This window comes from Taudactylus pleione, unplaced genomic scaffold (genome assembly GCF_031769625.1).
Source record: "Taudactylus pleione unplaced genomic scaffold, aTauple2 ptg000740l, whole genome shotgun sequence".
NCBI lineage: Eukaryota > Metazoa > Chordata > Amphibia > Anura > Myobatrachidae > Taudactylus > Taudactylus pleione.
Genome location: NW_028285142.1, coordinates 650,014 through 673,177, shown reverse-complemented (window position 1 = coordinate 673,177; position 23,164 = coordinate 650,014). Strand labels below are relative to the sequence as shown.

Below are 23,164 nucleotides of genomic sequence, written 5' to 3'. Positions count from 1 at the left end.
GTGAGGAGGGGGGGGCACGCATGGGTGTCAGTGTGAGGAGGGGGGGCACGCACGGGTGTCAGTGTGAGGAGGGGGGGCACGCACGGTTGTCAGTGTGAGGGGGGGAGGCACGGGTGTCAGTGTGATGGGGGTTGGAGGCACGGGTGTCAGTGTGAGGGAGGGGGAGGCACGGGTGTCAGTGTGAGGGAGTGGGAGGCACGGGTGTCAGTGTGAGGGGGGGGAGGCACGGGTGTCAGTGTGAGGGAGGGGGAGGCACGGGTGTCAGTGTGAGGAGGGGGAGGCACGGGTGTCAGTGTGAAGGGGGGGCACGGGTGTCAGTCTGAGGGGGGGCACGGGTGTCAGTGTGAGGGGGGAGGCACGGTTGTCAGTGTGAGGGGGGGAGGCACGGTTGTCAGTGTGAGGGGGGGAGGCACGGGTGTCAGTGTGATGGGGGTTGGAGGCACGGGTGTCAGTGTGAGGGAGGGGGAGGCACGGGTGTCAGTGTGAGGGAGTGGGAGGCACGGGTGTCAGTGTGAGGGGGGGGAGGCACGGGTGTCAGTGTGAGGGAGGGGGAGGCACGGGTGTCAGTGTGAGGGAGGGGGAGGCACGGGTGTCAGTGTGAAGGGGGGGGCACGGGTGTCAGTCTGAGGCAAGGGGGGGAGGCACGTGTGTCAGTGTGAGGGGGGAGGCACGGTGTCAGTGTGAGGGGGGGAGGCACGTGTGTCAGTGTGAGGAGGGGGGGCACGCACAGGTGTCAGTGTGAGGGGGGGGAGGCACGGGTGTCAGTGTGAGGGAGTGGGAGGCACAGGTGTCAGTGTGAGGGGGGGAGACACGGGTGTCAGTGTGAGGGGGGGAGACACGGGTGTCAGTGTGAGGGGAGAGGGGGGGAGGCACGGGTGTCAGTGTGAGGGGAGGGGAGGAGGCACGGGTGTCAATGTAAGGAGGGGGAGGCACGGGTGTCTGTGTGAGGAGGGGGAGGCACTGGTGTCAGTGTGAGGGGGGGAGGCACGGGTGTCAATGTGAGGAGGGGGAGGCACGGGTGTCTGTGTGAGGAGGGGGAGGCACTGGTGTCAGTGTGAGGGGGGGAGGCACTGGTGTCAGTGTGAGGAGCGGGTGTCAGTGTGAGGAGGGGGGAGGCACGGGTGTCAGTGTGAGGAGGGGGTGTCAGTGTGAGGAGGGGGGAGGCACGGGTGTCAGTGTGAGGAGGGGGTGTCAGTGTGAGGAGGGGGTGTCAGTGTGAGGAGGGGGGAGGCACGGGTGTCAGTGTGAGGAGGGGGTGTCAGTGGGTTATACTCTCTGTGTCCTGTGACTCACCCATCCCCCTCCAGCCTATGTCAGACGTCACAGACAACGCCCCCGGCGCGCCCCCTGGCTGCCTGTGGAGCCGGGTGACAGCCCCCCCCGGGTCACACCTCCCTGTGATGTCAGAGACCGGCCTCCCCTGTGACGTCATATCAGCCGGCTGCGGAGAGAAAACCGGCTCCTGCCGGCCACGGGAGTCACAGAGCGGGGAGCCCGGGGGTGGGGACCGGCCGGGGACGGGGATGAGCAGCGCCTGACCCCATCCGTCCGGCAGCGGCATCAGAGGGAGATGGCTCATAGCAAGGACACCCTGCTGCACCTCCTGGCCGGGGGGTAATATGTGTATTATGTTATATTATATTATATATCCTGGCAGGGGGGTAATATGTGTATTATATTATATTATATATCCTGGCCGGGGGGTAATATGTGTATTATGTTATATTATAGTATATATCCTGGCAGGGGGGTAATATGTGTATTATATTATATTATATATCCTGGCCGGGGGGTAATATGTGTATTATATTATATTATATATCCTGGCCGGGGGGTAATATGTGTATTATGTTATATTATAGTATATATCCTGGCAGGGGGGTAATATGTGTATTATGTATATATCCTGGCAGGGGGGTAATATGTGTATTATGTTATATATCCTGGCAGGGGGGTAATATGTGTATTATGTTATATATCCTGGCTGGGGGGGTAAGATGTGTATTATGTTATATATCCTGGCTGGGGGGGTAAGATGTGTATTATGTTATATTTATATTGTATTATAGTATATATCCTGGCTGGGGGGGTAAGATGTGTATTATGTTATATATCCTGGCTGGGGGGGTAAGATGTGTATTATGTTATATTTATATTGTATTATAGTATATATCCTGGCTGGGGGGGTAAGATGTGTATTATATTATATATCCTGGCAGGGGGGTAAGCAGGCACTCATCTGTAATGTGTATTATATATCTAAAGTATGTACTATATTTATATCCTGGCCAGAGGGTAAGAAGACTTCTCATCTATAATGTGTACTATATATAATCTCCTGGCTGGGGCTTAAGGAGACAGATCTGAGATATCTATCTATCTATCTATCCTTTCATTGATTGTTTGCTTTTAGCAGACATGGACTACAGGTCTCAGCATGACCTGTCAGTCACTCATGGTGGGACTCGTAGGGGATATCAGTCACATCCTGCTGTACATACATTGCTATTATTTGTGTCATAGTCACTTGACACTGTGCCAACGCCACATGCGGCAGCCACATGTAACACGCTAATTACAAAATAAATAATACAATTATATACACCTGTCCCTATGTATAATGAGGGGCTGTATATACCTGTCCCTATGTATAATGAGGGGCTGTATATACCTGTCCCTATGTATAATGAGGGGCTGTATATACCTGTCCCTATGTATAATGAGGGGCTGTATATACCTGTCCCTATGTATAATGAGGGGCTGTATATACCTGTCCCTATGTATAATGAGGGGCTGTATATACCTGTCCCTATGTATAATGAGGGGCTGTATATACACCTGTCCCTATGTATAATGAGGGGCTGTATATACCTGTCCCTATGTATAATGAGGGGCTGTATATACCTGTCCCTGTGTAGAATGAGGGGCTGTATATACCTGTCCCTGTGTAGAATGAGGGGCTGTATATACCTGTCCCTGTGTAGAATGAGGGGCTGTATATACCTGTCCCTGTGTAGAATGAGGGGCTGTATATACCTGTCCCTATGTATAATGAGGGGCTGTATATACCTGTCCCTATGTATAATGAGGGGCTGTATACACCTGTCCCTATGTATAATGAGGGGCTGTATATACCTGTCCCTATGTATAATGAGGGGCTGTATATACCTGTCCCTGTGTAGAATGAGGGGCTGTATATACCTGTCCCTATGTAGAATGAGGGGCTGTATATACCTGTCCCTGTGTAGAATGAGGGGCTGTATACACACCTGTCCCTATGTAGAATGAGGGGCTGTATATACCTGTCCCCCTGTAGAATGAGGGGGCTGTATACGCGCACCTGTCCCCCTGTAGAATGAGGGGGCTGTATACGCGCACCTGTCCCCCTGTAGAATGAGGGGGCTGTATACGCGCACCTGTCCCCCTGTAGAATGAGGGGGCTGTATACGCGCACCTGTCCCCCTGTAGAATGAGGGGGCTGTATACGCGCACCTGTCCCCCTGTAGAACGAGGGGGCTGTATACGCGCACCTGTCCCCCTGTAGAACGAGGGGGCTGTATACGCGCACCTGTCCCCCTGTAGAACGAGGGGGCTGTATACGCCCACCTGTCCCCCTGTAGAACGAGGGGGCTGTATACGCCCACCTGTCCCCCTGTAGAACGAGGGGGCTGTATACGCCCACCTGTCCCCCTGTAGAACGAGGGGGCTGTATACGCCCACCTGTCCCCCTGTAGAACGAGGGGGCTGTATACGCCCACCTGTCCCCCTGTAGAACGAGGGGGCTGTATACGCCCACCTGTCCCCCTGTAGAACGAGGGGGCTGTATACGCCCACCTGTCCCCCTGTAGAACGAGGGGGCTGTATACGCCCACCTGTCCCCCTGTAGAACGAGGGGGCTGTATACGCCCACCTGTCCCCCTGTAGAACGAGGGGGCTGTATACGCGCACCTGCCCCCCTGTAGAACGAGGGGGCTGTATACGCCCACCTGCCCCCCTGTAGAACGAGGGGGCTGTATACGCCCACCTGCCCCCCTGTAGAACGAGGGGGCTGTATACGCCCACCTGCCCCCCTGTAGAACGAGGGGGCTGTATACGCCCACCTGCCCCCCTGTAGAACGAGGGGGCTGTATACGCCCACCTGTCCCCCTGTAGAACGAGGGGGCTGTATACGCCCACCTGTCCCCCTGTAGAACGAGGGGGCTGTATACGCCCACCTGTCCCCCTGTAGAACGAGGGGGCTGTATACGCCCACCTGTCCCCCTGTAGAATGAGGGGGCTGTATACGCCCACCTGTCCCCCTGTAGAACGAGGGGGCTGTATACGCGCACCTGTCCCCCTGTAGAACGAGGGGGCTGTATACGCGCACCTGTCCCCCTGTAGAACGAGGGGGCTGTATACGCGCACCTGTTAGTTTGGAGCGGATACATTGTTGCAGCATCTATGTTCTGGCTTTGATCCCGGTCACTGCTGGTGCTGGCTGAGCCTTGCAGAGGTTAATATTAGGTTATTGGTCCTGACCGTCCTATAGAAGCCGCAGCCTCACAAGGTCACTGGGAGAACATGACACATGGATCCGGCCATGTACACACCACCCGCCAATGTAAGAAACCCTCCATAATGCCCCGAGTGAGTTGCGTACTTTGAAAATGGTTTTAACGTATTGGGTCTGATTTTTTTGGGGGGCGGTATGGATGCGTCAAGTGTTTTAAACATCGCATGCGGTCGCAGCAGGCAGTTCTTTAAAGGTTTTTAAATTTGCATTTTTATGACACAAAAATATACTTGCACCCATTTGAACGTAACCCCAATTAACGTGGAACAGTAGTTTTTTAAACAGCCAATTTCGCCAATGGCGAAAAAGTCAGTTTTTCGCCGCTAATTAAATACGGCCCTTAGTGAGAGAGAGAATGACGAATGGAAGACGTGCGCTAACCCTTGGAAATACATAAAGTAGTTGGTGGAGAGTGTTACAGCTCCTGGCTAGCGAGAGATGGATAGACCCCTCAGCTGTAGATCCCTCCCTTGGGGTCCTTGTACACTAGAGCAGCCCCCTCAGCAGTACATCCCTCCCTTGCGGCCCCTGGTCCCCAGAACAGACCCCTCAGCAGTAGATCCCTCCCTTGCGGCCCCTGGTCCCCAGAGCAGACCCCTCAGCAGTACATCCCTCCCTTGCGGCCCCTGGTCCCCAGAACAGACCCCTCAGCAGTAGATCCCTCCCTTGCGGCCCCTGGTCCCCAGAACAGACCCCTCAGCAGTAGATCCCTCCCTTGCGGCCCATGGTCCCCAGAACAGACCCCTCAGCAGTACATCCCTCCCTTGCGGCCCCTGGTCCCCAGAACAGACCCCTCAGCAGTACATCCCTCCCTTGCGGCCCCTGGTCCCCAGAACAGACCCCTCAGCAGTACATCCCTCCCTTGCGGCCCATGGTTCCCAGAGCAGACCCCTCAGCTGTAGATCCCTCCCTTGCGGCCCCTGGTCCCCAGAACAGACCCCTCAGCAGTAGATCCCTCCCTTGCGGCCCCTGGTCCCCAGAGCAGACCCCTCAGCAGTACATCCCTCCCTTGCGGCCCCTGGTCCCCAGAGCAGACCCCTCAGCAGTAGATCCCTCCCTTGCGGCCCCTGGTCCCCAGAGCAGACCCCTCAGCAGTAGATCCCTCCCTTGCGGCCCCTGGTCCCCAGAGCAGACCCCTCAGCAGTAGATCCCTCCCTTGCGGCCCCTGGTCCCCAGAGCAGACCCCTCAGCAGTAGATCCCTCCCTTGCGGCCCCTGGTCCCCAGAGCAGACCCCTCAGCAGTACATCCCTCCCTTGCGGCCCATGGTCCCCAGAACAGACCCCTCAGCAGTACATCCCTCCCTTGCGGCCCCTGGTCCCCAGAACAGACCCCTCAGCAGTACATCCCTCCCTTGCGGCCCCTGGTCCCCAGAACAGACCCCTCAGCAGTACATCCCTCCCTTGCGGCCCATGGTTCCCAGAGCAGACCCCTCAGCTGTAGATCCCTCCCTTGCGGCCCCTGGTCCCCAGAACAGACCCCTCAGCAGTAGATCCCTCCCTTGCGGCCCCTGGTCCCCAGAGCAGACCCCTCAGCAGTACATCCCTCCCTTGCGGCCCCTGGTCCCCAGAGCAGACCCCTCAGCAGTAGATCCCTCCCTTGCGGCCCCTGGTCCCCAGAGCAGACCCCTCAGCAGTAGATCCCTCCCTTGCGGCCCCTGGTCCCCAGAGCAGACCCCTCAGCAGTAGATCCCTCCCTTGCGGCCCCTGGTCCCCAGAGCAGACCCCTCAGCAGTAGATCCCTCCCTTGCGGCCCCTGGTCCCCAGAGCAGACCCCTCAGCAGTAGATCCCTCCCTTGCGGCCCCTGGTCCCCAGAACAGACCCCTCAGCAGTAGATCCCTCCCTTGCGGCCCATGGTCCCCAGAACAGACCCCTCAGCTGTACATCCCTCCCTTGCGGCCCATGGTCCCCAGAACAGACCCCTCAGCTGTACATCCCTCCCTTGCGGCCCATGGTCCCCAGAACAGACCCCTCAGCTGTACATCCCTCCCTTGCGGCCCATGGTCCCCAGAACAGACCCCTCAGCTGTACATCCCTCCCTTGCGGCCCATGGTCCCCAGAACAGACCCCTCAGCTGTACATCCCTCCCTTGCGGCCCATGGTCCCCAGAACAGACCCCTCAGCTGTACATCCCTCCCTTGCGGCCCCTGGTCCCCAGAGCAGACCCCTCAGCAGTAGATCCCTCCCTTGCGGCCCCTGGTCCCCAGAGCAGACCCCTCAGCAGTAGATCCCTTCCTTGCGGCCCCTGGTCCCCAGAGCAGACCCCTCAGCTGTAGATCCCTCCCTTGCGGCCCCTGGTCCCCAGAGCAGACCCCTCAGCAGTACATCCCTCCCTTGCGGCCCCTGGTCCCCAGAGCAGACCCCTCAGCTGTACATCCCTCCCTTGCGGCCCCTGGTCCCCAGAGCAGACCCCTCAGCTGTACATCCCTCCCTTGCGGCCCCTGGTCCCCAGAGCAGACCCCTCAGCTGTAGATCCCTCCCTTGCGGCCCCTGGTCCCCAGAACAGACCCCTCAGCTGTAGATCCCTCCCTTGCGGCCCATGGTGCCCAGAACAGACCCCTCAGCTGTAGATCCCTCCCTTGCGGCCCCTGGTCCCCAGAGCAGACCCCTCTGCAGTAGATCCCTCCCTTGCGGCCCCTGGTCCTCAGAGCAGACCCCTCTGCAGTAGATCCCTCCCTTGCGGCCCCTGGTCCTCAGAGCAGACCCCTCAGCTGTAGATCCCTCCCTTGCGGCCCCTGGTCCCCAGAGCAGACCCCTCAGCTGTAGATCCCTCCCTTGCGGCCCCTGGTCCCCAGAGCAGACCCCTCAGCTGTAGATCCCTCCCTTGCGGCCCCTGGTCCCCAGAGCAGACCCCTCAGCTGTAGATCCCTCCCTTGCGGCCCCTGGTCCCCAGAGCAGACCCCTCAGCTGTAGATCCCTCCCTTACTCCTCTCATTCATCTCTCGGGATGGGTCTGTTGGAAACAGTCTGTGAATGAAGCTCAGCGTGTGTAAGACGGGTTTGAACGTATCTTGTGCTGATTACATTGGTGCGTGGCATCGGGTGGGTGGGTGGGTGGCTGCTGTGTCACGGTGTAGGATGGGTTTGTGTTCAGCTTTGTAATGTGGTTACTTCCTCTGTGTAACATGACGAACATGAGAATAATCTGCTAACCCCTTGTTTGCTGGTTCACTCTTCCTGCTATGTCTTACTGCCCATGCCACTCTGTCTTATTGCCCACTCTGCTGTACCCTGATGTGACTCTACCGTACCCTGGTGTGCGTCTCACTGCCCACGCTGCCGTACCCTGGCGTGCGTCTCACTGCCCACGCTGCCGTACCCAGTGGTACCATTCACTTTCTGGGTGGCAAAGGATTCTGGGTGGAGGATAAATATACTCTTGTATAACTAGCCTGCAGGTGACATCACCCTGTATTACACTATGGGGATGATTCAGAGCTGAACACTATTCCGATGCTTCTGCAGTTGAGCGATTATCGGTGGTTTGCGCAATGTCACAGCCGCATTGCGCACGTGATACAAATTATTTGTAATTGCACGCGCTGTGAGGATTCACAAGCAAATGATTGACAGGAAGAGACTGTTATGCAGGTGGTTACAGTGGGTTCCGGGAAAAAAGCGGGCATGTCGAGGCCGCTTTCTGGGCGTGTACTAGCCAGCTCCTGCGATCGCGCATGCAGAGAATGAACCTCCAGCGTCTCAATTAGCGCGCCCAATCTGAGTGACCACAGACTCACTCGAGCAGTCGATGTTTTCAGGATCTGCGCCCAATGCTGCGTTGGTGTACGTGGTTGCGGGCTTCGGTGGGCGTCTTGATATAAAATCTGCTGCATTAGCATATTTTAGCAATTACTAAGCGGCAAAATCATTTGCATTACCATACGCCTTCAACCTTGGCCCTCCAGCTGCTGTGGAACCACACATCCCAGCATGCACTGCCATAGTTTTAGCATGCTGTTATATCAAAAAGGTGGCAGTGCATGCTGGGATGTGTAGTTCCACAGCAGCTGGAGGGCCAAGGTTGAAGACCCCTGCCTTAGTGCATCGCCTAACACTATACTAGGTTACAGCAATAGACTTCCAGCTCCCACACATACTACATGACATGTGTGGTGCTGTGTACAGGCCTTCAGGGAAAGGAAACCTGATGTCTGATCCCTTCAGTGCACACGTCCGCTGGTTACATAACCCCCCCCCCTGCTCTGTGAGGTGACTGAGCCGGTTACATAACCCCCCCTGGTCCCCCCGTATAATGTGCGCAGTGCGTCCTCTGTTCTGCTCTGTGACCCCGGGGAAAGAGGTTGGGGTAATGGTCAGAGCTCTGTGTGCTGTCTGCATGTAGTATGTATGTATGTCTCTGTATAATACATAGATTGCTATCATTTACTTCCTCCCCTGACGCACGTCTGTGTTCCCTGCAGACTATTATTGTGCTACGATTCTGTGTAATTCGTTGTCTGTTTGTGTATTTTGATTGTGCGCCTGAGTAAGCGTTATACGCTATGCCGATTTTGGCACATTTAAGCGATGATCAGCAAATTGCGCACGCGTCTTAGTCACACAGAGCATACGCCTAGTACATTAATCACAGTGTGATTGACAGGGAGCATTCGGGGAGGTAACGGGGAGCGCTGGCAAAGACCACGGGGGTGTCGTGACCATTTCGGGGGCGTGTTACATCTGTGACCCTGAACGCAGTAAATATTGCTGCGGCATCTCCGTACACACGGCCATTCTGCGGGACCATAGACTCACTCAGGACTGCGATAATCGAATGATCAGTGATCGATGCTGAGTCTTTCTGCGCAGATACTTGGATTTGCAAAGACTCCGGTGAGTGGCTCAAAACATCCCCCTGCGTCTGCGACATTTGCATATTGTCACATAGGGGCCCATTTATTAAGGATCGCATTTTGCAATGCGATCAGGGCATGCAGTATTGCCCATGATCGCATTGCAAAACGCGATCATACCGGCCGAATGTATGACCCGGCACATGCACGGAGACGGGCTCCGAAAAGAGCCCGTCCCTGCGATGTGGCCGGAGCGCATTCCGGGCTGCTGCGCATGCGCAGTCCCGCGGACTGCACATGAGCGGCGCCCATTGCCGGCGGAGGGATTTGGAAGATCCCAACGCCGGCTCAAATGCGGTAAATGCCCATTTCCTGGTATTACTGAAAGTTATGGTATAAAACTGCCTCAGTCTTCTCCTAAAATCCCACCTGGAATATGTTAGTAATTCAGCTGCTTTTTTTTTTTTTCTTTATTAAATAATTGAACCCCCCCCCCAATGTCTGAGACAGCTGCTTTATCACGGGCGCTCTCCCCTTATCACAGGCCCAGTACGAGGTCTCGGGTTTATATCTGGACTGGTGTCTGTAGTGTAGTTACGGTGTGTGCGTACGGCGGGGACTGGTGTCTGTAGTGTAGTCACGGTGTGTGCGTACAGCGCGGACTGGTGTCTGTAGTGTAGTTACGGTGTGTGCGTACGGCGGGGACTGGTGTCTGTAGTGTAGTCACGGTGTGTGCGTACAGCGGGGACTGGTGTCTGTAGTGTAGTTACGGTGTGTGCGTACGGCGGGGACTGGTGTCTGTAGTGTAGTCACGGTGTGTGCGTACAGCGGGGACTGGTGTCTGTAGTGTAGTTACGGTGTGTGCGTACGGCGGGGACTGGTGTCTGTAGTGTAGTCACGGTGTGTTCATGGACTGGTGTCTGTAGTGTAGTCACGGTGTGTGCGGGGACTGGTGTCTGTAGTGTAGTCACGGTGTGTGCGTACGGCGGGGACTGGTGTCTGTAGTGTAGTCACGGTGTGTGCGGGGACTGGTGTCTGTAGTGTAGTTACGGTGTGTGCGTACGGCGGGGACTGGTGTCTGTAGTGTAGTCACGGTGTGTGCGTACAGCGGGGACTGGTGTCTGTAGTGTAGTCACGGTGTGTGCGGGGACTGGTGTCTGTAGTGTAGTCACGTTGTGTGCGGGGACTGGTGTCTGTAGTGTAGTCACGGTGTGTGCGGGGACTGGTGTCTGTAGTGTAGTCACGGTGTGTGCGGGGACTGGTGTCTGTAGTGTAGTCACGGTGTGTGCGTACGGCGGGGACTAGTGTCTGTAGTGTAGTCACGGTGTGTGCCCACGGCGGGGACTGGTGTCTGTAGTGTAGTCACGGTGTGTGCAGGGACTGGTGTCTGTAGTGTAGTCACGGTGTGTGCAGGGACTGGTGTCTGTAGTGTAGTCACGGTGTGTGCAGGGACTCGTGTCTGTAGTGTAGTCACGGTGTGTGCGTACGGCGGGGACTCGTGTCTGTAGTGTAGTCACGGTGTGTGCGTACGGCGGGGACTGGTGTCTGTAGTGTAGTTACGGTGTGTGTGTACGGCGGGGACTGGTGTCTGTAGTGTAGTTACAGTGTGTGCGGGGACTGGTGTCTGTAGTGTAGTTACAGTGTGTGCGGGGACTGGTGTCTGTAGTGTAGTTACGGTGTGTGCTTACGGCGGGGACTGGTGTCTGTAGTGTAGTCACGGTGTGTGCGGGGACTGGTGTCTGTAGTGTAGTCACGGTGTGTGCCCACGGCTGGCACAGTCATGTTCCCTGGGGCAGGGACTGGAGTCTGTACCGTGCTGCATAATGTTTCCTCCTCTTACATGAGTGATAATATGAAATATGTACATTTGGGCAGTTCATCAGGGTTCTGATTAACTTTTGCAGCTGCGATCAGTGTATATGTTATATGTATAATTGGGTTCATCAGGTCTATGATGGCTACAGGGGCAGTGAAGGAAACTAGGACTGTATTAGTCTGTGATGGGCCAAACAAGCCCCTGACCCTTTTGCCTCTTGTCTTATTGCTGCGTTCTAGCCTGCGGGGCGTGAGCCCCCCAGTGCCTGCGGGGCGTGAGCCCCCCAGTGCCTGCGGGGCGTGAGCCCCCCAGTGCCTGCGGGGCGTGAGCCCCCCAGTGCCTGCGGGGCGTGAGCCCCCCAGTGCCTGCGGGGCGTGAGCCCCCCAGTGCCTGCGGGGCGTGAGCCCCCCAGTGCCTGCGGGGCGTGAGCCCCCCAGTGCCTGCGGGGCGTGAGCCCCCCAGTGCCTGCGGGGCGTGAGCCCCCCAGTGCCTGCGGGGCGTGAGTTTTGCACCAAGTTTGCAGACTTTTATTCCTTGTACGCCTCCAACTCTGTAGACACCGGAATAACCTCTCCTGCTTCTCACGCAGCCTCTGGATCTCGTGCAAATGTTTCTACGCGAACAGGCGCCTAAAATAAACAATCTCTGAGAACATAGCCATTTCCATGTCATCAATTTGTACTGTGTATTTATAGCTATATACTGTACATAGTAAGTTTTCCCTTTTATGAATAATCTCCACATTCAGTTCAATATGCAAAATTTATGGAAACATTTTATTTTCTTAGGGGGAAAATTAACTTTAAAGTGATTCATATTAATATCTGCTAAACTTCCAGCTGTCACCGAGTCTTCAGTAGGAAAAACAGAAGGGTCACGGTATGTGGGTGGTCCGGGCTGATGGTGGAGTCAATCACATAATGGTTAGAACCAGCCACTGACACCGGTAACTGCTTCTTCCCTGTTAGATGAGTGGCGTCACATCAGCCGTACGACAACCGCGCTGCGAGCGTCACTGGGGCAGATCTAATGCTGGGGCAAGTCAGTGATGGGAGGAGAAGGTTATTGACCCCTGAATTTTATTTATCTGGGGTTAAATGCCGGTCTGTCTACTGCGCCACATTTGTCACCTGTAGAAACCTCTATCCTAGCTAAATCATTATTTATTTCACCCAGACAAATGTGTCAGAGATGGATATTTACAATACAGAACAGGTCTGATCCTTCAAGCTAAAGACGTACCACGCTTCTACAGTCCTAGTGGGGGGGGGGTCACCTGCGCATTACTGTATAAAGCAACAGAGTCACAGAATTATGTCTTTAATGTTTTTGTATTTTAAATGGCAAGTTCATTCCCTTTGTAAATTTGTAAGCAGCCATTTTTCTTGCCGTTTTACAAATCATTATCTCCTCCTTTCAAAATCTCTCTGGGGGGGAAACAAGCATGGCTTTCTGAGACAGACTGTCAGTCTGCTACACAGCTCTCAGCATGTCCTGTGATGGCAGGGGGGGGAAAGGAGGCTGTCAGTGTAGATAGTGCTCAGGGAGGTGTTCCAAAGTGTCTCTGCTCAGTACATCGTGTCATGCGACTGTGGTTGCCGTGGTAGTCACATTACACTGTGAGAGTTCTGCAGAATTATCAGTCATTAATAGCAAAGCAATGAGTTAAGGTAATAATGAAACTGCCTTTTATAAAATAGAGAAAGAGAACCTACCTATTTATTTTTTTTCTCGTGTAATTTCTGCTTTACATTTTGTATCCGTAGAGCGATGCACTGACAGAAATAGGAACTAATGACTGGACTATTTTGTGCTGAGAACCTGTTTAATGCAAGCTTGTAACCGCTATTGTGAAATGTATTTATTTACTATACTATCCAGTGACACCGCAGTAAAGAGAGAGAGAAAAGTTGTATTATTACATTTGGCTGACGTCCTATTATTGGGGCTTCATTCCCTCTCCGTTTATACACCGCGCTCGTCTTTCTTACCAGCTGACACACTATTAAAATAAAAATCCAATTTGAAATCCTCATCCTTCGGTTGTAATCTCCGCCAGCTGCCAGCGCGATCTGCAATGCTGCAGTATACAGAGCTGCCGCAGGCCCCCGCAGGCCTCTAATACTTATGGGGGGGTGATTCAGGTGCACGCAAAGCAGTGTCGCAGCTGCTACGGCAAAATGATGCGAATGCTGCAGCTGATGGGCTGTCTTTTGTGACGCTTACTGGCTGCAGCTCTAATCCGCCATTGTACGCACAAAGGTGCACCATCAAGCGAATATTAGCTGCACCATCGGACTTCTGAGCAACCCTATGCAGTTCCAATCTGCGTCCGCAGGCAGCGGTCATCAGGACGCCTCCGCAGTGCCGAAACAGAGCTTGCGATTTACGCTTTGGGATTTATTTACTAACTATGGCCCTCATTCGGAGCCATACGGTCTGAGCAGAGCGCACGCTCTGAATGAGGGCCGGGCTCCATTTTCATGGAGTGTCCTCCTGGACGCTCGTATAGCTGTGGGTCACCACCCACAGGCTATACGAGCGTGCTTTGTGATGGCCGCGATGGTCGAGACCATCGCGACCATCGAATTTGCGAGCCGGAGCCTGCGGTTGAGGTTTTCAACCGCAAGCTCCGGAGTGATTTTGGCTCTATCAGAGCCAAAATCACTCCCACTGACATCACTAGTGATGTCAGTGGGCCGGCTTCTGACGGGAGGCGTTCCCGTGGGAACGCCCCGTCAGGGAGGCACGCCCCCGGCACGCCCACCAAAGGGGGCGTGCTGTCAATCAACATTGACAGCACGCCCCCTTTGATCGGACACAACGAGCGAAGGACTTTCCTTCGCTCGTCGCGTCTGGCGCATGCGCGCGACGGAGCTCCCTCCGTCGTGCGCATGCTCAGTGCATAACATCGACCCACTTGCGAGCGGACAGCCGCTCGCGAGTGGGTCTGAATCAGGCCCTATGTACTTTTCAAATCTGAGGATTATCGGTGTTTTTGTCTGCAGAATTTATAACTGCAACACTGCTGAGTGCAAAACCTTTAATAGTATTGCCGTTATAAATACTATGGCGTAAATGCTTTGAAAAGTTGCTCTTGTGTTAGTGAACCCACTGATGGCCGTCCCTATCGGGCCATCAATGGGTTCACTCTGGGGCCACTGGTGGGTTCACTCTGGGGCCACTGGTGGGTTCACTCTGGGGCCACTGGTGGGTTCACTCTGGGGCCACTGGTGGGTTCACTCTGGGGCCACTGGTGGGTTCACTATCGTTGGTTGATATATATATTTTTTTAACCATCAATGGTCTATTTTCAGCCATCGGGGGGTGGGGACCGCCAATAGTTCAGGTCTTCACCACGGAATGGGGGCTGTGGCTGTGCATGTGCAGCCATTAAAGCGATGGGATTTTGCCATCGGACCTCCCCCATCCATGGTGAAATATTTAGCATCGGGTGGAGACCATCGGAGGCTATATATCATTGATGACCAGCGTGACTTTGTGTCTCCTTCCTCAGTGATGTCACTAGTGAGGTATAATCAGAAGACCATTGGCTGCCTCTGTACCTGCAGGTACCTTCCTATGTAATGTACAGCGTCCGCCTCAGTCACATCCTGACACCTTGTTCCTCCTGTATTCCTGGCGTCTTGTCATGAAAGAGGAGTTTGTTTCCGTGGAGCAGACGGCTGCGATGTTACATCATGTTCCCTGTGTCCCACGAATCGGGAGTGAACTTTGTGCAGACTTGGGCATTGTCCCTTAAAGTGATACTTAGATAAAGATAACGGCAGCATCTGGCTTGTTACAGGGTAGATGGGGCTGGATTCAGATCTGAACGAGTGTTGGATAATGTTGTCATCGCTCTGCTATAGGAATGTCATTCTGTACCTTTTCTCAATATATAGATCGATCTTATCGTCGTGTTCCCCTGTATGGGCCCACACAAGCCTCTACTCCTGACACGTGAAATCATTGCTCAGGTGTATATTTATGAAGGGGTTGAAAACGTTGTTTCTGATTAGTCCAGGTGGGATAGTCAGTGTCCCGGCGGTTGTCATGCTGACGCTTACATTACCGGCGCCAGAATCCCAACCGTTGGGCTAGTGAAGGCAGGTAGTGGGGAGGAGGGTTAGGCACTAAGGCGGGAGTGTTAGGATTAGGGTGCGGGCAGGGGGAGGCTAGCTTCAGGCACTAGGGGGGAGGTTAGGGTTAGACACCAAAGAGGACGCGTTATGCTGCGTATACACGGGACGACTTGCTCGATCATCTATATCGTTGAACGATTTTTTTGTATTTAAAATTGAACGATTTCATCACTGATCATGAACGATTTTTGACCGTAATTTAAATAATGAAGAATTTATAGATACAGAGCAAGTTGGCCAGCCTGTGCGGTCTACCTAAGATATTGTTATCGTACATACGCCATGCGCATCGTTGGTACATATATTTGTTTTCAGTCTTATGCGACCCTTCGTCTGTGTTTTTTTTTTTTTAAGCGTCATCTTTTATGTGTGTGTGTACCTGTACGTGTGTGTGTGTGTGTGCGTGTGTATATGTATGTACGTGTGTATATGTATGTACGTGTGTATATGTATGTACGTGTGTATATGTATGTACGTGTGTATATGTATGTACGTACGTACGTGTGTATGTGTGTGTGTGTATGTGTGTGTGTGTGTGTGTATGTATGTGTGTGTATGTATGTGTGTGTATGTATGTGTGTGTATGTATGTGTGTGTATGTACGTGTGTGTATGTAACTGTGTATGTACGTGTGTATATGTGTATGTACCTGTGTGTGTATATGTACCTGTATATATGTGTGTATGTACGTGTGTGTGTGTGTGTGTGTGTGTGTACCTGTACGTGTGTATATGTACGTGTGTGTGTGTGTGTGTGTGTATGTACGTGTGTGTGTGTATGTACGTACGTACGTGTGTGTGTGTGTGTATGTATGTATGTACGTACGTACGTACGTGTGTGTGTATGTATGTATGTATGTACGTACGTACGTACGTACGTACGTACGTGTGTGTGTATGTATGTGTATGTACCTGTGTGTGTGTGTGTGTGTGTGTGTGTGTGTGTACCTGTATATGTACGTGTGTGTGTGTATGTACGTGTGTATGTGTGTGTATGTATGTATGTACGTACGTACGTACGTACGTGTGTGTGTGTGTGTATATGTATGTATGTACGTGTGTGTGTGTGTGTGTGTGTGTGTGTATGTATGTATGTATGTATGTATGTACGTGTGTATGTATGTATGTATGTACGTACGTACGTACGTACGTACGTGTGTGTGTATGTATGTGTATGTACGTGTGTATGTATGTGTATGTACCTGTGTGTGTGTATGTACGTGTGTATGTGTGTATGTACGTACGTACGTACGTACGTGTGTATGTATGTATGTATGTACGTACGTACGTACGTGTATGTGTATGTACGTGTGTGTGTGTGTGTGTATGTACCTGTGTGTATGATTACAAAGAGGCTGAGGGGCCTATTTATCATTTACTATTTGTGCTCTATTCCCCAAAAAACACAAATATTAAGTACCCCACAGATGTATTATGGAGGGATATTTCCGATATTTGCTGTGATCCCTGCATTTCCGCCAGCAGCCGCTCAGGTTTCTATGGGGATGCGCTGCTGTCAGAGCTCCGGAATCTACAGCCATCTTACGATGATCTTTGGCGCTGCAGTCTATGGGCTACTCCTCACAAAAATTACCGGGAGAAGGTTTCGGAGCCTCCCTCCCCGGTAATGGCCGCAGCACACGCGTGGTCTCGCACGCACAGGAGTGAGGAGGCCACTGATGCAGTCACTTAACTCCGAGCACAGCGCAGGGACGGGATACTTCCGGGGGGCTCTTGTTACATCCCGGGGCAACTGCAATGCGATCATGGGCACTAATATCGAGTCCAGGCCGCATTGTAAATGAGATTATTAATAAATAGATCCCTGAGAGAGGTTTCATGTGCTGTATTTTCTGTGACTAATTATAATTAGACCTTTCCAGTCTCCTGCTGACTTTCATTCCTTTCCAGTGAATTGTTTATTATGCAGCTGTAAGAGGATTGGGATAGAAGCTCATTTGTTAGGTCATTGCCAATGTGACTTAGGATATTATAAGCTGCCCCCTCACCCACAGAGTCATATCCGAGTAAGGAAAGGTCAGGGAGAAGCTGTGTGTGCGGCCTCTCGCTGCCTTTCCAACTTCTTCCTTCTGCCTGGATCTAACCCAGGGGTTCCCAACCACGGTCCTCAAGGCACACTAACAGTCCAGGTTTTAGGGATAGCCTTACTAGAGCACAGGTGACTTAATTAGTACCTCAGTTATTTTGATTTAACCATCTGTGCACAATCATGGATATCACTAAAAGCAGGACTGTTAGTGTGCCTTAAGGGCCGAGGTTGGTAAACACTGGAACCCCTCGCAGCACGCTCATGCCCTCTATGGTGGGACTAGATGATCATTGCTTTGTAGTGTTCTGTCTGAGATTTCTTGTGGTAAATTGGGCAGCATGGATGGCGTAGTGGTTAGCATTACTGCCTCACAGCAGTGTGTGTGATCTCCATTGCGGGGCAGGGACTGATGTGAATGGCCAAGTATTCTCTGTACATCATTGTTGAGTGCGCATGCACAGAATGTAACCAAACATGCGTCGCTGCACGCCAGTATTACGGTGGCCCTGCCTGATACCCACGCACAGGGATTTTGGAGTCTATTTAGCAAAGGCAGAAAGCCTTAAAATCCTGTGACCAATCCAGTCACTTTAGCGCTTCTGCCTATTAATCGAAGCCCCCTGCTGGTGTGACCATTACCGGGGGATTCCAGGCAGGATTTCCCATGATGCCAGCCGAGCTTGTTCTCCAATAGCTGACGCCACCTCAGGATAATGTTAGTCGGGGGGCGTCACACAAGAAAATAATAATAATATAGGATTCTTTCCAGGTTGTGGGATGTTGGTTTTTGTTTTGTTTTTTCCAACATATTTTATTGTAAGACTGCAATAACCATTACAATATAGTATAGGAAATGACATAACATTAGAAAATAGACAATCCAGAGCAAACAGGGGGGGCACCTGTGACAGAATTTCTTCATTGTACCAAGCTGTAAGTTGGACGGCAGCACGGAGCGTAACTTTGATCTGAGAGGACTTTGTGTGACTATAGGGGAGCCACATGGTAAAAAACTTTTGACCGTTTATCTTTTACTAAGAGATCATTCCAACCAGTCCATAAAGACGACCCGGACGTTGGCATAATATTCCACATAGCCCACTCAGGTGTTAATTCATAACGAATACCCAGCGTGGTGGGTATATATGTGTGAACTAGGGACCAGAACCTCTGTACCTTCACACAGGACCACATACAGTGCATTAGATCCGCATCGGGTTGTTTACACTTGAAACAATTGGAGTCAGAAGAAGCACCTGTGAGAAATCTTAATTTGGGGGTGAAATAAGCACGACGGCGTGGGGGTCCGGCACTGTAAACACGTCTGGAAAATGGGCGCCGCGGCCATTTGCCCGGTGACCAGCCCATACTCTATAGACTCTGGGCGCCGCGGCCATTTGCCCGGTGACCAGCCCATACTCTATAGACTCTGGGCGCCGCGGCCATTTGCCCGGTGACCAGCCCATACTCTATAGACTCTGGGCGCCGCGGCCATTTGCCCGGTGACCAGCCCATACTCTATAGACTCTGGGCGCCGCGGCCATTTGCCCGGTGACCAGCCCATACTCTACAGACTCTGGGCGCACTATAGTGCCGAGGGTCTATATAACTCTGGCGCTGGCCACGCACAGCTCAGTGCGCTGCCTGACAAGAGAGGAAGGGGCCCATGTCGGAGACTGCACACAGGCCCCCTCCTCTCTAGAAACGCCCCTGAGTCCCACTCCAGACTTCCAGCGTCGGTGCGTATGTGGGAGCCGACTCACGCATGCGCCGCCTGACCCCTGACCAGCCTGGCGAGCAGGAAGACTCTCACCACTGCCGGCCAGTGTCACCGGGAGCAGAGAACCTGGCGGCATTTGCTTTATAAATTGCACAAATAGAGATAAAAAATCTTCGATGAGCAGCAAATGAAAATCTTAATTTCACAGAGGTCTTGACTAATACTCCCGTATATCATATATGTCTAAGAATGAAGCGATTCTCTCACCCCTGACCTTTGTGTCTCACAGGGGATAGATGTACCAAGCCTTCTAAAGGGTGGAGAAGTTGCCCATAGCAACCAATTTATAGAATGTACTTGATAAATGCTAGCTAGAATCTGATCTCTCCTCTAGATACACTTCCCCAGAGTCATTGGTTCCTCATACCTGAGTGGTGGGGTCACTATATAGTCTTGTCACACACAAAATGGCTGCCTAAGGGGAGGTATGTCCATGGGAAACAGATTTTATTATTTTAAATCTATAGCAATCGCTCAACATTTTGCATTACTTGCACAGTTTTACAGGTAACTTTGGTGTTGTCCATAGCAACCTGACAGACATTTACTTTCTCAATGGTTATAGAATCTGGTTGCTATAGGCAACATTTCTATCTGCAAGTCTAAACCTGGCACTGGGGCTGTTAATGTCCCATTTACACCAGTCCTGGCATGACGAGTGTCTCACACAGCAGCAGGAGAGACTAGCGCTTAGACAGACATCGCTGTTTGTATGACGGGATGTCACGCTGGAGACACAGCAAATTGCTGATACAGAAGGGAAGAGACAGAGCTCCCCGGAGTCCCAGATGACGGAACAATCCCAGACAGTGCTTGTAGGCTGTGAAAGGCTCTGCTGCAGGATTCTGCCAACTGTTACTGATTACTGACTGGAATGATTAAAGCAGAAGATTTACCTATGAAACCATTAAGTAGAACAGTGGAATTTTCTGAAGCACTGAAATGAGAGGTCCGCAGATTTAATATATAAAAAAAAATGATCAGGTGAAGAAGAGCCGGCACCTGCGCTGACGCGTTGCACAGGGCCGGCACCTGCGCTGACGCGTTGCACAGGGCCGGCACCTGCGCTGACGCGTTGCACAGGGCCGGCACCTGCGCTGACGCGTTGCACAGGGCCGGCACCTGCGCTGACGCGTTGCACAGGGCCGGCACCTGCGCTGACGCGTTGCACAGGGCCGGCACCTGCCCTGACGCGTTGCACAGGGCCGGCACCTGCCCTGACGCGTTGCACAGGGCCGGCACCTGCCCTGACGCGTTGCACAGGGCCGGCACCTGCCCTGACGCGTTGCACAGGGCCGGCACCTGCCCTGACGCGTTGCACAGGGCCGGCACCTGCCCTGACGCGTTGCACAGGGCCGGCACCTGCCCTGACGCGTTGCACAGGGCCGGCACCTGCCCTGACGCGTTGCACAGGGCCGGCACCTGCCCTGACGCGTTGCACAGGGCCGGCACCTGCCCTGACGCGTTGCACAGGGCCGGCACCTGCCCTGACGCGTTGCACAGGGCCGGCACCAAAAAGTTCTGCAGTTGTCAAAATGATGCACTTAGAAGTAGGGTTGCGCAATAAGCGGGCCCCCAGCTGTTGTAGGACTACACATACCATCATGCACTGCAACACTCTTGCAATTTGACCATACTAAAGCTGTTGCAAGGCATGCTGGGATTTATAGTTCAACAGCTGGAGTGCTTCTTATTGCCTACCCCTATTAGAGGATATGGGGTAGAGACCAACCCTATAACATATTGCTGGAGAAGAGGTGACTGCAGACTTGGAGAAACCCATGATCTGAGCCGGCAGCCTCTGTGTATGGAGGTATAATAAATCTGATTACTGCGCTTCTGCATTAGTATACAAGGTCACTGGGCACATATAACGTGTATAGGTTATATGTGTCCAACTTCTGGCTGGGATCTAATTCCATGTGCCAAAACTAATACTGATCTACCACACATTACTATTTGGTAGTAAATTTAAATGATTAATTTCACCACGCGACGGCCCCCCTAGCTCGCATTAGGCCACGCGACGGCCCCCCTAGCTCGCATTAGGCCACGCGACGGCCCCCCTAGCTCGCATTAAGCGCAATAAGCGGGCCCCCAGCTGTTGTAGGACTACACATACCATCATGCACTGCAACACTCTTGCAATTTGACCATACTAAAGCTGTTGCAAGGCATGCTGGGATTTATAGTTCAACAGCATTAGGCCACGCGACGGCTCCCCTAGCTCGCATTAGGCCACGCGACGGCTCCCCTAGCTCGCATTAGGCCACGCGACGGCTCCCCTAGCTCGCATTAGGCCACGCGACGGCTCCCCTAGCTCGCATTAGGCCACGCGACGGCTCCCCTAGCTCGCATTAGGCCACGCGACGGCTCCCCTAGCTCGCATTAGGCCACGCGACGGCTCCCCTAGCTCGCATTAGGCCACGAAGTGCCCAGGATGAAAAGCATACCCACAAAGTGCCCAGGATGAAAAGCATACCCACAAAGTGCCCAGGATGAAAAGCATACTTACTGACTGTGTTGCTCCTCTCCAGGAGAGGCAGCTGACCAATGCGGGGGCGGGCTCTGTACGTCATTAGGCCCTCCCCAAATATTCTCTGTACAGCTTTGCGGAATATGTGCACTACATAAATAACTGGTAATAATAATAGTAGCCCTACCCATAGCTTCTTTCTTGCACCGCGATCATTTAATGTAAAAAAAAAAAGAAAAAAATCTGACTAGTTTTGCCCAATGACACAGTTGCTCGGCGCCAGCCCCTTATGGAAGCCGCTATCTGATTGGTTGCTTAGTTTAGAGCCCCTTGTGTACTTGTTTAGTCACCTGAAGCCGGCTGCATCGTGCCTCCCACATTAACTTCCAGGAAAGTTACTTGGCAGCCGCCCCAGTGTAAGTAGCCGTGAAATGACCACGAGCCGTCCTGAGACTGGGAGGAAACCACATAACCATAAGCCTGCGAGATTTCACCGAAGCATTAAAGTGTCCAGGAAATTCACTGGAGGGGAGGGGGGAGGGCTGGGGTCTGGGGTGTTGTATCTATAATAAGTGTTGCAGATTCTATGGCTTACTTTTATATTAGCACAAACTTTATCCTCTGCGTACATACTCGCGGAAGTGTCTGTACGACTCCTGTACGCCTGCGCTAATGCGCCTGATTCTGGGTGAGACCAAAGACACAGCCGCAAACACATGTATCCCAAAGTCTTTCCTCAAGACACCATAGCAGGCCAGGTTTTCAGGATATCCATGATTGAGCACAGACTGGTTAATTAGTACCTCAGTCAATTTGATTTAATAATCTGTGCTCAAGCATGGAAATCCTGAAAACCTGGACTGTTGGGGTGCCTTTAGGACTGAGTTTTAGAACCCCTGGCCTGTGGGCTTGCTGTCCTCCCAAAAAGATGGGGTCTCTCTCCTGTATCTACCCCAGGTGCTGAGTGTGTCAGTAAGCCACATTTTACTGAAATCATGAAGAAATGATGTTTGTGCATAATTGTAAGTATCCCAGCTATGCTGAGAAGATAATGGCGTACTCCTGCTCCATGTAGAGACGAAGCCATTGCTCTCCACTGTGCTTAATGCAACCTTCAGAGGTTCCCAAACTCCACCACTACAGTCCAGGTTTTTAGGATATCCATGCTTGAGCACAGGTGACTTAATTAGCACCTCAGTCAATTTGATGTAACCATCTGGATTCAAGCATGGATATCCTTTAAAATGTGGACTGTAATGGCAGAGTTTGGGAACCTCTGGCATACTTACCTACTTTTTCGTTTTTCTCGGGGAGGAGAAGCAGGAGTGCAGCGATGAGGGGCGGAGCCAGACTTATTGTGTCATTAAGCCCCACCCTTTTTTGTAAATTGAAGCAAAAGCAGCTTATTTAAATAGAGGGTGGGGCCAAGTGACGCGATTCTTATAGAATTGCATCATTAAGCTCTGCCCACTACTCACGGACTGCTGATACCCGGGAAAATGGCGGGATGCAGGAGACATGCTTACTCTTTCAGGAGTGCAGGGCAGGGGGGATT

General features: G+C 52.7%; 1 protein-coding gene across 1 annotated transcript in view; it reads left to right on the top strand.

The window, feature by feature from the left end:
- Nucleotides 1-1,408: 1,408 nt before the first annotated feature.
- Nucleotides 1,409-23,164, top strand: part of SLC25A33 (solute carrier family 25 member 33) — a 37,965-nt gene continuing 16,209 nt past the window's right edge. Inside the window, exon 1 of the mRNA XM_088457155.1 lies at nucleotides 1,409-1,614. Within this exon, the coding sequence (XP_088313281.1) occupies nucleotides 1,571-1,614 (44 nt within the window). The 5' untranslated portion in view covers nucleotides 1,409-1,570. The remainder of the gene's footprint in view (nucleotides 1,615-23,164) is intronic.